This window comes from Schistocerca nitens, chromosome 1 (assembly GCF_023898315.1).
Source record: "Schistocerca nitens isolate TAMUIC-IGC-003100 chromosome 1, iqSchNite1.1, whole genome shotgun sequence".
Classification (NCBI taxonomy): Eukaryota; Metazoa; Arthropoda; class Insecta; order Orthoptera; family Acrididae; genus Schistocerca; species Schistocerca nitens.
This window is the reverse complement of record NC_064614.1, coordinates 250,347,796-250,361,091: the sequence shown is the minus strand read 5'-3', so window position 1 is coordinate 250,361,091 and position 13,296 is coordinate 250,347,796. Positions and strand designations below refer to the sequence as shown.

At 43.7% G+C, this 13,296-nt stretch overlaps 1 protein-coding gene across 1 annotated transcript in view; it reads right to left on the bottom strand.

Annotated features, from left to right (window-relative positions):
• LOC126241266 (uncharacterized) overlaps positions 1-13,296 on the bottom strand; it is a 362,966-nt gene that overhangs the window by 22,025 nt on the left and 327,645 nt on the right. Inside the window, exon 5 of the mRNA XM_049947996.1 lies at positions 9,840-9,954. Coding sequence (XP_049803953.1) covers positions 9,840-9,954 — 115 coding nt within the window. The remainder of the gene's footprint in view (positions 1-9,839; positions 9,955-13,296) is intronic.

The following is a 13,296-nucleotide window of genomic DNA, read 5'->3' as shown; positions in this document are numbered from 1 at the left end:
ATGCTACCTATTCATTTTCTATTGCATTACTGTTCCCAATTTCTTCTACCAGGCAAATTCGTTCTACCGAAGTGATTCTCTACCGCCTACCTACATTATTCATCTCTCAACGCCACCCATTCATTTTCTATTGCATTACTGTTCCCAATTTCAGTCCAACATTGCCTAAGGCTCCCTCTGAAACTCTAAAAAATCTCTAGTTTCTTCAATTTATCCAGGTCCAGTTTCCTTTCATTTCTTAACTTTTTGCAATTTCTTCAGTTTTTTTCTACAAATCATAATCAATACATTGTGGTCATAGTGCACACTTGCTCTTGGTAGTGTCTTACAGTTTACAGTCTCGTTTGGAAATCTGTGCCTAATCATTATATAATCAATCTGAAACCTTCCATTGTCTCCAGATCTCTGCCATACACAAAACCTTTTTGTATGATTCATAAACCAAGTACTAGCAATGATTAAATGAGCACGTAACCGGAAAATTAAATTACGCTCTGTGCAAAATTCTAACAACTGTGTTCCTCTTTCATTCGTTTCCCGACTCCATTTTCTACTACTATTTTCCCTTCTCTTCCTTTTCCTACTATCGACTTCCTGCCTTCCATCACAGTTTTTCTCTCCTTTAACTATCTAAATTATTTTTTTAATCTCATCATACATTCTTTCAATCTCTGGAGCTAGTTGGCATAAAAGATTGTGCTACTGTGGTGGTTGTTGGAATCACGTCTGTCTTGGCTGCCACACTATTTCACTATGCTGTTCGTAATAGTTCACCTGCATTCCTATTTTCTTATTCATTATTACACCTATTCTTGCGTTATGCGTATCTGAAGTTGTATTTATAATTCTGTACCCATCAACCCATAAGTGCATTTCTCCCTGCCACCACACTTCGCTAATTCCCACTACATCATTTCCTTTTTTAAATTTTTTAACGTTCCTACCCCCATTAAGAGGTCTAACATTTTGCGCTCTTGCTCGTAGAATGCCAGTTTTGTTTTACCTGATGACGATATGACGATATCTTACTGAGTAGTTCAAATGTTCAAATGTGTGTGAAATCTTATGGGACTTAACTGCTAAGGTCATCAGTCCCTAAGCTTACACACTACTTAACCTAAATTATCCTAAGGACAAACACACACACCCATGCCCGAGGGAGGACTCGAACCTCCGCCGGGACCAGCCGCACAGTCCATGACTGCAGCGCCGAGACCGCTCGGCTAATCCCGCGCGGCTTACTGATAAGGGAACCTCCCCATCGCACCCCCCCCCCCCCCCTCATATTTAGTTATAAGTTGGCACAGTGGATAGGCCCTGAAAACTGAACACAGATCAATCGAGAAAACAGGAAGAAGTTGTGCAGAACTATGAAAATGACGAGTAGGAAACTTGTCGAAACGTTGCCGCAGAACGACGCCTTGGTTAGGCTGATAACCCGAGAAAACTTCATCATCAATAACGGCTGTAGGTTCCTCCTGCTTTCAGTCGTTCGCAGTACAAGCACAGCAAGGCCACGTTGGCTGATGTTACAAGGCCAGATCATTTAACCATCCAGACTGGCGCCCTTCCAACTACTGAAAAGGCTGCTGCCACTCTTCAGGAAGCAGATTTTTATGTGGCCTTTTTACAGATTAATGAACTCTATTATCATAGCTAGTTCTGTACTGGAGTTACTATGCTCAGACTTTTTGTAAGAAGGACGGACGCTTGTAACTTCTCTTTCGCCGTTCAGGTGTCAAACTGTATAGCAGTCAGCACTCAGAACACACACTGGCGTGTAAACGCAAACGAGGCCCTCCGCATACACTGTGCAGTGGCTTTCGGAGCATATACATAGATATGTAGACAAACGGTGGAAGAATACGTCAAGGACTCTACAGCTGACTCGCTTGCCACAAATAGAGTGAGGCGAGAAAGTCGTTGTGTAAACGACTCAGGAGAAGGCCTTACTTATTATACACGACTAATGAAAGAAAATGCATATTCCTGCTGACTTGCAGAGTCCTTTTAAGCGTAATCTCCTTTTTCACTAATTTTTAGATGATTGAAAATCGCTACGTGAACAGTACACCTGCATTCTGTGAGAAGATGGATAGAACACACAATGTCTCCAATCAAGAACGGAACACTACAACTTGGGTGCACTGTTCAGTGCGTCTACGTGATCTGTAAGGTTCTTCCGATCTTACCCCGTGCCTGCATTATCATTTTGCATCAAAAAGAGTTCTTAGCGCGGGAAATAGTTCGCCGAATGAGTGCACACTATAGTAACGTCATTCGTTAAACTACAATTGGGAGAGGCAAAATTTTTGAAGGCCTGTTTCGTAGTGCCGCGGTTAGCAACTAGGTCTGTTGATAAGATACCGATATAAGACATATCAATATTTATGGGAGAGTTTTTTTCGCCGGTATGTCGATATACCGATTTCTACATGCCAAAATCGAGTGCCGATAATTTAATTTTATGTTATATTTTTTTCGGGATTTTGGATAAATATTTGAAGTTGTTCTTTTGAAATTATAGGAGAACACAATTTTACTTTCACTGTGTGAATGAGTCCTACTACTTTTTGAGCTTTCGTGGCGTCATGTCTCTTTCTCTTTGACTGTATGAGGCAAAGAAGAAGTCCGATTGCCCTTGGGTAGGGGGTGTGAATGAAATAACAAGATAGCCGCAGTGAAGAAATAGCACACTACTTGCGTTCAAAACATTTTTTAACGCAACTAGTGTGCTATTTCTTCACATCGGCATTCTTCAACAATGGTTGCTGAAACTAATGAACAAAAATCTAAATGGTCTTTGCGGTGGGCAGAGACGTGCGAGGGGAAATGCTGACGTAATCGGCGCTCGGTGCTACCAACAGAAACTGCAACGTTTAACTTCACCACGCAGTTTTGACATTACAACTGCTAGGTCGCTGGCGTTTGCTGAAATGAGAAAACGGGGACGTCGACATGAAGTGGTCCTGAAAACGCGATATGTTACGAAACCGAGCACGGACCCATCGGACACCTTTTATTGTGCACTTCTACAGTTACCATTATTAGCAAAGTGGTTATTGCCAAGCGTGAACGTGAATCGTTTCCATTTCAAACGGCTCTGAGCACTATGGGACTTAACATCTATGGTCATCAGTCCCCTAGAACTTAGAACTACTTAAACCTAACTAACCTAAGGACAGCACACAACACCCAGTCGTCACGAGGCAGAGAAAATCCCTGACCCCGCCGGGAATCGAACCCGGGAACCCGGGCGCGGGAAGCGAGAACGCTACCGCACGACCACGAGCTGCGGACGTTTCCATTTCAATTCTTGGCTCTGGCGTGGGGGGATATGCAGGCTGCTAGCTTGCTGATGTACAGAATGTCTAATAATAAATCAGTACTTAAATATACAACTCTAAAACTGGCAGTATGTTTACAGTGCAGCCGATCTATTTTGGCTGGTACGACGATATTTCTTCCGTCGATGCATCGATGTACCGATAGTTTCTGCGGCGAAGTTTTTTAAAATATTCACATATCGGATTCTTGATGTTTCTAAAAATATCAGTTGTCCCTAGTGAGAATTAATTTAGTTTACAAATATGAAAAAGGAGCTGTAACCACATGATTAAGATTTTAATGACCAAAACTACCTTAAAAGTATCACTAAAATGACATGAAAATATCAGTAAAATGTGATAAAAATGAAACTTCCTGGCAAATTAAAACTGTGTGCCACACTGGGACTCGAACCCGTGAACTTACCCTTTCGTGTGCAAGTGCTCTACCAACTGAACTACCCGAGCACGACTCACAACCTATCCTCACGGTTGTACTTGCCACATTTCTCAGGTGTCCCACCTAACTTGCAGGACTAGTACTTCTGGAAGAAAGGAATTTTGCGCAGTATGCTTAGCCACAACCTGGGGGATTGTTTCAAAAATGAAATTTTCACTCTTCAGCGAGGTGTGCACTGATACGAAACTTCTTGGCAGATTAAAAATGTGTGCAGGACTGGGTAAGTTAGGGATGCAAACTTCTTTGAAGAGTGGAAGGTGGAGATGTACTGGCAAAAGTACAGATGTGAGGAGAGGTTGTGAGTCGTGCTCGGGTAACTCAGTTGGTGGACCACTTGCTCATGAAACGGAGAAATTCCACATTCGAGTCCAAGTCTGAAGTACAGTTTTAATCTGCCAAAATGTTTTGAATAACAGTTTAATTCTTATACGAGCCTCAATCAATGACGCGTGCCATTCAAAAGTAAAGAGGTGACAGTCGTGACTCATGCTCCTTTGAAAATAGAACTTAGATAGCAGCAGTGACGATGCTGTTTATCATTTAATATTTTCTACTCTCAGACTTGCAGCTCTAGATGGCACTACCAGAAGTGTTCACAAGCAAACAATATGCTGCAACTGCTTTGGCTGAGCCCGCATCTCGTGGTCGTGCGGTAGCGTTCTCGCTTCCCACGCCCGGGTTCCCGGGTTCGATTCCCGGCGGGGTTAGGGATTTTCTCTGCCTCGTGATGGCTGGCTGTTGTGTGATGTCCTTAGGTTAGTTAGGTTTAAGTAGTTCTAAGTTCTAGGGGACTGATGACCATAGATGTTAAGTCCCATAGTGCTCATAGCCATTTTTTTTTGCTTTGGCTGAAAGGCTGCAAGTAGATGCTAGTTATGCCTGTGAGGAGTTACTTATTCAACTGAAGTCTCTTCAGTCAAATGATACAGCTAGGCGCAGAACTGTGACTAAGCAGTTTCTTCTTCTTCTACTTCTTTTCTTCTCATTCATAACAAAGAGCAGCAGAATATCTTAAACATCTTTTCAGTATGAAAATTAGGAGGCAGGAAGATTAGACGACCACATTCTTTCTTTGTCTATCGATTTAATGCAGATGTCTCCCTGTCAAAAGCTGCAGTGCAAGATGCGTTTTATGTAGGGCAATTTATTATAAATATGTTTTCCATGTACAATATAAGGATTGATACAAGTACCGTACACAGTGAGCTGACAAAAGTCATGGGTTAGACGGTAGTATCACGTACACAAGGTATAAATGGACAATACATTGGCAAAGCTGTCATTTGTACTGAGGTGATTCATGCGAAAAGGTTTCCGACGTGATTACGGCCGCACGACGAGAGTTAACAGACTCTGAAAGCGGAATGTTTGTTGGAGCTAGACGCATGGAACAGTGTCAAGAGTGTGCTAAAAGTAACAAATTTCACGTATTATCTCTCACAACTGACCTAGAGCAGCAACGTTTGCGTACAGTTTTCAGTGATAACAGACAAGCAACACTGCGAACTGCGAGAAATAACCGCAGAAAGCAATGCGGGAGGTACGCAGAACGTATCCGATTTGACAGTGCGACGAAATCTGGCGTTAATGGGTTATGACAGCAGATGACCGACGCGAGTGCCTCTGCTATCAGGAAGACAACACCTGCAGTGCCTCTCCTGGACTCGTGACCATATCGGTTGGACCTTAGACGACTGGAAAACAGTGGCCTAGTCAGATGAATGTAGTCAAATTAAATCGGGTGATGCTGAGGGGATTAGATTAGGAAATGAGACACTTAAAGTAGTAAAGGAGTTTTGTATTTAGGGAGTAAAATAACTGATGATGGTCGAAGTAGAGAGGATATAAAATGTAGACTGGCAATGGCAAGGAAATCGTTTCTGAAGAAGAGAAATTTGTTAACATCGAGTATAGATTTAAGTGTCAGGATGTCGTTTCTGAAAGTATTTGTATGGAGTGTAGCCATGTATGGAAGTGAAACATGGACGATAACCAGTTTGGACAAGAAGAGAATAGACGCTTTCGAAATGTGGTGCTACAGAAGAATGCTGAAGATAAGGTGGGTAGATCACGTAACTAATGAGGAGGTATTGAATAGGATTGGGGAGAAGAGAAGTTTGTGGCACAACTTGACTAGAAGAAGGGATCGGTTGGTAGGACATGTTTTGAGGCATCAAGGGATCACAAATTTAGCATTGGAGGGCAGCGTGGAGGGTAAAAATCGTAGAGGGAGACCAAGAGATCAATACACTAGGCAGATTCAGAAGGATGTAGGTTGCAGTAGGTACTGGGAGATGAAGAAGCTTGCACAGGATAGAGTAGCACGGAGAGCTGCATCAAACCAGTCTCAGGACTGAAGACCACAACAACAACAACAACAGTCAGATGAGCCCCGATTTCAGTTGGTAAGAGCTGATGATAGGGTTCGAGTGTGGCGCAGACCCCACGAATCCAGTGGACTCAAGTCATCAATAAGACATTGTGAAAGCTAGTGGTGATTCCATAATGGTGTGCGCTCTGTTTCCGTGGAATAGACTGGGTCCTCTGGTCCGGCTGGACCGATCATTGACTGGAAATGGTGATGTTCGGTTACTTGGAGATCATTTTCAGGCAATGTTTCCAAATAACGATCTCATGTCACCGGGACACAACTGTCGCGACTGGTTTGAAGAACATTCTGGACAGTTAGAGCGAATGATTCGGGCATCCAGATCGCCCGTCATGAATCCTATCGATCATTTATGGGACATAATCGGCAGGTCAGTTCGTGCACAACATACCGCATCGGCAACATTTTCGCAATTATGGACTGCTGTAGAGGCAGCATAACTCAATATTTCTGCGGTGGATGTCGAACGACTTGAATCCATGTCGCGCCGAGTTGCTGCACTATGTCGGGTAAAAGCCGGCCGGTGTGGCCGAGCGGCTCTTGGCACTACAATCTGGAACAGCGCGACCGCTACGATTGCAGGTTCGAATCCTGCCTCGGGCATGGACGTGTGTGATGTCCTTACGTTAGTTAGGTTTAAGTAGTTTTAAGTTCTAGGGGACTGATGACCTCAGAAGTTAAGTCCCATAGTGCTCAGAGCCATTTCAACTATTTTTGTCGGGTAAAATGAGATCCGACACGATGTTAGGAGATATCCCATGCCTTTTGTCGCCTCAGTATGTGATGCAGTTGTTTAAACTGGAAGGCAGCAAGTAGATATTAGTTGCACGCTTTGAGTAATTACAAAAAATGTTCAAATGTGTGTGAAATCTTATGGGACTTAACTGCTAAGGTCATCAGTCCATAAGCTTACACTCTACTTAACTTAAATTATCCTCGCTGGGTGTTGTGTGCTGTCCTTAGGTTGATTAGGTTTAAGTAGTTCTAATTTCTAGGGGACTTATGGCCACAGTAGTTGAGTCCCATAGTGCTCAGGGCCATTTGAACCATTTTTAAATTATCCTCAGGACAAACACACACACACCCATGCCCGAGGGAGGACTCGAACCTCCGCCGGGACCAGGCTCACAGTCCATGACTGCTGCGCCTTAGACCGTCCGGCGAGGAATTACATGTTCAGTTTAAGTCTCCTCGACTGAATGAAGCAGCGAAGGGTGGATCTGTGACATATTTTTCTTCTTCTTCTTCTTCTTTTTCTTCTTCATAACCGGAAGAGCAGCAGAAAATTTTACACTTCTCAACATAAGAATTAGAAGCTGAAAAATTAGTAGACCACATTCTTTCTTTGTCTTTCGACTTCATGCAGATGTACTCCTACCAAAAATTGCAATGCGAGATGAGTTTTATCTAAGATTACTTACTGTCAGTATGTTTTCCATATATAATGTAAAGACTGATACAAGTATTGTACACATCGACCATAATGGTGAAAGCAAGGAAAGTCCAAATGAAGCCTGCTCATTCATAAACGATTATATAAAAGATATACTACGAAAATACATGTAACTTTGTCTATTCTCAGACAATTGCTCAGTCCAGAACAGGATTGTTTGACTGTCACTTTAAATACTTGCACTATGTGATCAAAAGTATCCGGAAACCCCCCAAAACATACGTTTTTCGTATTAGGTGCATTGTGCTGCCACCTACTGCCAGGTACTCCATATCAGCGACCTCAGTAGTCATTAGACATCGTAAGAGAGCAGAATGGGGCGCTCCGCGGAACTCACGGACTTCGGACGTGGTCATGTGATTGGGTACCACTTGTGTCATACGTCTGCATGCGAGATTTTCACACTCTTAAACATCCCTAGGTCCACCGTTTCCGATGTGATAGTGAAGTGGAAACGTGAAAGGACACGTACAGCATAAAAGCGTGCAGGCCGACCTCGTCTCTTGACTGACAGAGATCGCCAACAGTTAAAGAAGGTCATAATGCATAATGGGCAGACATCTATGCACACCATCACACAGGAATCCCAAACTGCATCACGATCCACTGAGAGTACTCTGGCACCGCGCGCCGCGGAATTTGAATCCCCGTCAGACGTCATGGACGTCGAAGATCCCTAGAGGTCTCTGCATCATCGCGCCGTAAGCTGTGGCGGCGCGCGCGTTCTGGCCCGCATTTAGTGTGAGGGCGCCACTGTGGAACACATGGTTCCAGCGGCCAATAGCGGCGCCCCCGATAGAGTATTTAAGCGCCTGCCTCTCGCTCAGCCAGCGAGTCTAATCGTTGCCTGTGTCTCAACACATCGCTTCGACAACAGACAGCGCGTTTATCGTTCTTTGTTTTCATTAGTAGTGGACGTCTTGGATTCGTTTGATTGTCTCTTTCACTCCGTTGCTTCTTGCGTGTTGTCGTCGTAACGTCTCTCTCCATCGCCGTTGTTGTTTCGTGTCCTTCCTTTCCGTCCGTTTGGTCCCGCCGCGCTTTCTGGGCCACCCCGAGACCGGAACGGTCGCGGTCACAACAGGTTACAACAAGTACTAAGACAGTTAGGCGGTAGGGGAGAAAACTTGGATTTCATGGTCGAGCGGCTGCTCTTAATCCACACATCACGCCAGTAAATGACAAACGACGCCTCGCTTGGTATAAGGAGCGTTGACATGGGACGATTGAACAGTGGAAAACGCTGTGTGGAGTGACGAATCACTGTACACAATGTGGCGATCCGATGGGATGGTGTGGGTTTGGAGAATGCCCGGTGGACGTCATCTGCCAGCGTGTGCCAACAGTAAAATTCGCAGGCGGTGGTGTTATGGTGTGGTCGTGTTTTTCATGGAGGGGGCTTGCACCTCTTGTTGGTTTGCGTCGTACTATCATAGCACAGGCCTACATTGATGTTTTAAGCACCTTCTCGCTTCCAATGTTGAAGAGCAATTGGGGGATGGCGATTGCATCTTTCAACATGATCGAGCACCTGTTCATAATGCACGTTCTGTGGCGGAGTGGTTACACGACAATAACATCACTGTAACGGACTGGCCTTCACAGAGTCCTGACCTGAATCTTATAGAACACCTTTGAAATGTGCCAGGCCTCATCGATCGACATGGATACCTCTCCTCAGTGCAGCACTCCGTGAAGAATGGGCTGCCATTCTCGAAGAAACCTTCCAACACCTGATTGAACGTATGCCTGCGAGAGTGGTAGCTGTCATCAAGGCTAAGGGTGGGCCAACACCGTATTGAATTCCAGCATTATCGACGGAGGGCGCCACGAACTTGTAAGTAATTTTCAGCCAGGTGTCCTGATACTTTTGATCACATAGTGTACCACATAGCGTAACGTTACCAATAATAACGACTACGTAAAGTTACTGTACAACTTAAACAGTTCTTCTCAATTTCCCACAGATCTGTTTCGATTTCCTTAAGCTCCTTCAAAAATATACGATTCAGTTATCGTTTGCGGTTGACTGGTAACCAGCAGTTGGTGCAGCAGAGCGATGTGACAACTGTGCGCAGGACAGAAAGTGTAACAAAACCTTGCTCTGGTTGGTCGTTGCTATGGCAGCTGTCGTGTAAGCAGCTAGCTGTCAATCAGTTCGTGATTATGATCCAGGTATGGAGGGTGTAGCGTGTGCTGGCGCCTACTCACCGTTGGTGGCGACGCTGTGCACGGACGGCGCGTCCCCAGGGCAGCCCTCTCTGCAGACGGCCAGCACGCGGCCGTCGCCCCTCGCCGCCATAGCGGGCACCAAACCCAGGGCCACCTGCAGCCGAAACCGTCAGCCACATTGCGGTTATTCCCATTACCTTTAGTTAATTACGTATTCCGTGGATCATACCAGGTGTACCGGTATGAAATAAGCGGTTTTTTTTGTGAAAATGAAACACTAATTTTGAATTGAAAAGTAAAAACATTTTATTCAAAGTACTCACCATTGCTTTCTACACATTTTGACCATCTTTCTGGCAGTTTGTGGACTCCACTCCAATAGAAATATTCGTCTTTTGAAGCAAACCAATCAGACACCCAATTTTCGACTTCTTCGTAGGAATCGAAGTGTTCCTCAGCCAATGCGTGTCCCATTGATGAAAACAAATGGTTGTCGGAAGGGGCCAAGTCTGGGAATACGGCGGGTGGAGTAGCAGCTCCCAGCCAAATGTTTTAATTGTATCCTGAACCAGTTTTGCTTTGTGTACAGATGCATTGTCGTGTAAAAAAATTACTTTGCCATGTCTTCTGGCCCATTCTGGTGTTTTTTCGATCAATGCATAGTTCAGATTGATCATTTGTTGACTGTAGCGATTAATATTCACAGTTTCACAGAGTTTTAGAAGCTCATGATACACCACACCTTTCTGATCCCACCAAACACAGAGCATTGTCTTCTTGCCGAATCGATCAGGTTTTGCAGTCGATGATGATGGTTGTCCCGGATTAACCCATGATTTTTCCCGTTTAGGATTGTTAAAATAAATCCATTTTTCATCGCCAGTAACAAGTCGATGCCAAATTGATTTTCTTTCATGTCTTTGAAGCAAAATTTGACAAATGGTTTTTCGGTTTTCCATCTGTCTTTCATTCAATTCATGTGGCACCCATTTTCCACACTTTTGGATCTTTCCCATAGCTTTCAAACGGTCAGAAATTGTTTGTTGTGCAACATTTAGCATTGCTTCCATTTGCTTCTGACTCAAAGTATCATCTTCATCCAATATTGCTTGCAATTCGGCGTCTTCGAACTTTTTTGGTGGTCTTCCACGTTCTTCATTTCTTACATCAAAATCATTATTTCTGAACCGTTGAAACAATCTTTTGCGTGCTGCTTCTGATAGAGCATGATCACCATATGCCTCGACAAGCATTCGATGCGACTCTGCAGCACTTTTTTTCAAATGAAAACAAAAAATTAATGCTTTCCGCAGATCATCACTTTCTGGTACAAAATTCGACATTGTTAACACGATGAAAACATATGATGTTGTTTGTTCCATGACTTGATGTATACTAAATATCTTTGACAGATGTCATACCAACCGAACAAAAAAAAATTAAACCTCATTCACAACAAATGTTCCCTATCGATACATTTGTATATTAACGCTCATTTCATACCGGTACACCTGGTAGTTGTGACCTCTCGATATGACATAAAACGAGTCATTATGGAATGTCGTAGTACATCTGAAAATATGGCAATATACAACATTTCTTAAGTTTTTTTTAATTTTCTTTTTACACATTTTTTTCACGTGCATGTAGTGCTCCATGCTTAACTTGTTCACTCTCTCTATGCCCCTCTCTTAACCCCTTCTTAGAGTCGTAAACCAGCTTGGAGATGAATCGGTACACTGAAATCCTGTCGACATGTCTTTTCAACTCTGCAGAAGCACAGGATACTCTTTGCGGCTGTGACAGCTCAGCATCTCTGCCCAAAGATGACAGGGAAAAAAGTACCAGTGTGTTGTTAATTTCGTCATAAAAGTTTACGAGGACTGACATTAAATGACATTGTAAGTGTTATGACGTTTATAATCGGGTGTGGTATTGTTTTAGGAAATGTAAACTGATGTTACTAATGCAATAAGTAAATAACGCGATCAGCTACGATGAATATATACTGCACTTTTGTTTCGAACATATTTCTTTATTTTGTATTGCTTACTCTATTTTTAGTTGTTTTGGTAAAATTCTTCCCAAATATTAAAGACTTTAGCTCAGTTTTTCAAAATGGTGCAAATGGCTCTGAGCACTATGGGACTCAACTGCTGAGGTCATTAGTCCCCTAGAACTTAGAACTAGTTAAACCTAACTAACCTAAGGACATCACAAACATCCATGCCCGAGGCAGGATTCGAACCTGCGACCGTAGCGGTCTTGCGGTTTCAGACTGCAGCGCCTTTAACCGCACGGCCACTTCGGCCGGCTCTCAGTTTTTCATGGTTTGGGTAGGAAAGGCTTACACACACACAGTGTTTCAGTTCATGTTTGAAGAAATTTTGTAATCTATTAAATTCTTTACATAGATTGATAGTGGTCAAAGATTTAAAGCGGAATACCTCACGCCTTTGTGTGCCACACCAGGTCGAAGAGATATACAAGGTGCTTCTTATTAACGTTTAAAAATCTCTGAAGTGACTTGGACGACGCTGAGTCAACTAATTTAATGACAGACAAATGCGGCTGCAAATGCGCGGAAATACCCCAAAAATGGATGACGAATGTTGAACATGGGATGTCGGCAGATGACGTACATCGCGACACGTGCAGCAGTTGACCCCATCGCTCTGTCGCACCTGATCGTCCTAAATCCAATGAAATGTCATGTCGGTGTGGCTCCGGGCCTACGATCGCGTCTTGAGCGACTGGGGCTCTATGTCCAAGTATTGCGTCTGGCAGGCAGTATCTTTTCATTGTGTTAGACAATTAGGTGTTTACACTGCGGTAAAATTTATTATTTTGTTTACCGCTTTCGCGGTCTCCGCTAGTTTACTGCAAAGTACAGTACGACGAAAACGTCCGCAGCTCGTGGTCGTGCGGTAGCGTTCTCGCTTCCCGCGCCTGGGTTCCCGGGTTCGATTCCCTGCAGGATCAGGGATTTTCTCTGCCTCGTGATGACTGGGTGTTGTGTGATGTCCTTAGGTTAGTTAGTTTTAAGTAGTTCTAAGTTCTAGGGGACTGATGACCATAGATGTTAAGTGCCATAGTGCTCAGAGCCGTTTGAACCATTTTGAACGACGAAAACCTATCGTATCGCGTCGCAGGCAACTGATTCGTCGTTATCAGTAAATAACCTGCGTTTTCTTGCGTTTAAAACCCATCACATTGACAAAAGGTGATCGAAATTTGCACCATTGTGTAGCGATGTGTAGCACAACCCCCTACCGGGAACTGTAGGATCGACAACTCCCAACTGCTGCACATGTGGCGAGGTGGTGACGTCACAGTTTCAACATTTATCATCCACTTTTGGGGTATTTCCAGACATTTGCGGCGACATGTGTCTTATATTAAATTAATTGTTGCAGCGCCGTCTAGATTGCTTCGGGTGTTTTTAAACGTTAATAAGGATCACCCTGTATAATGTTTAGTCATCTCTCCTTCTAGT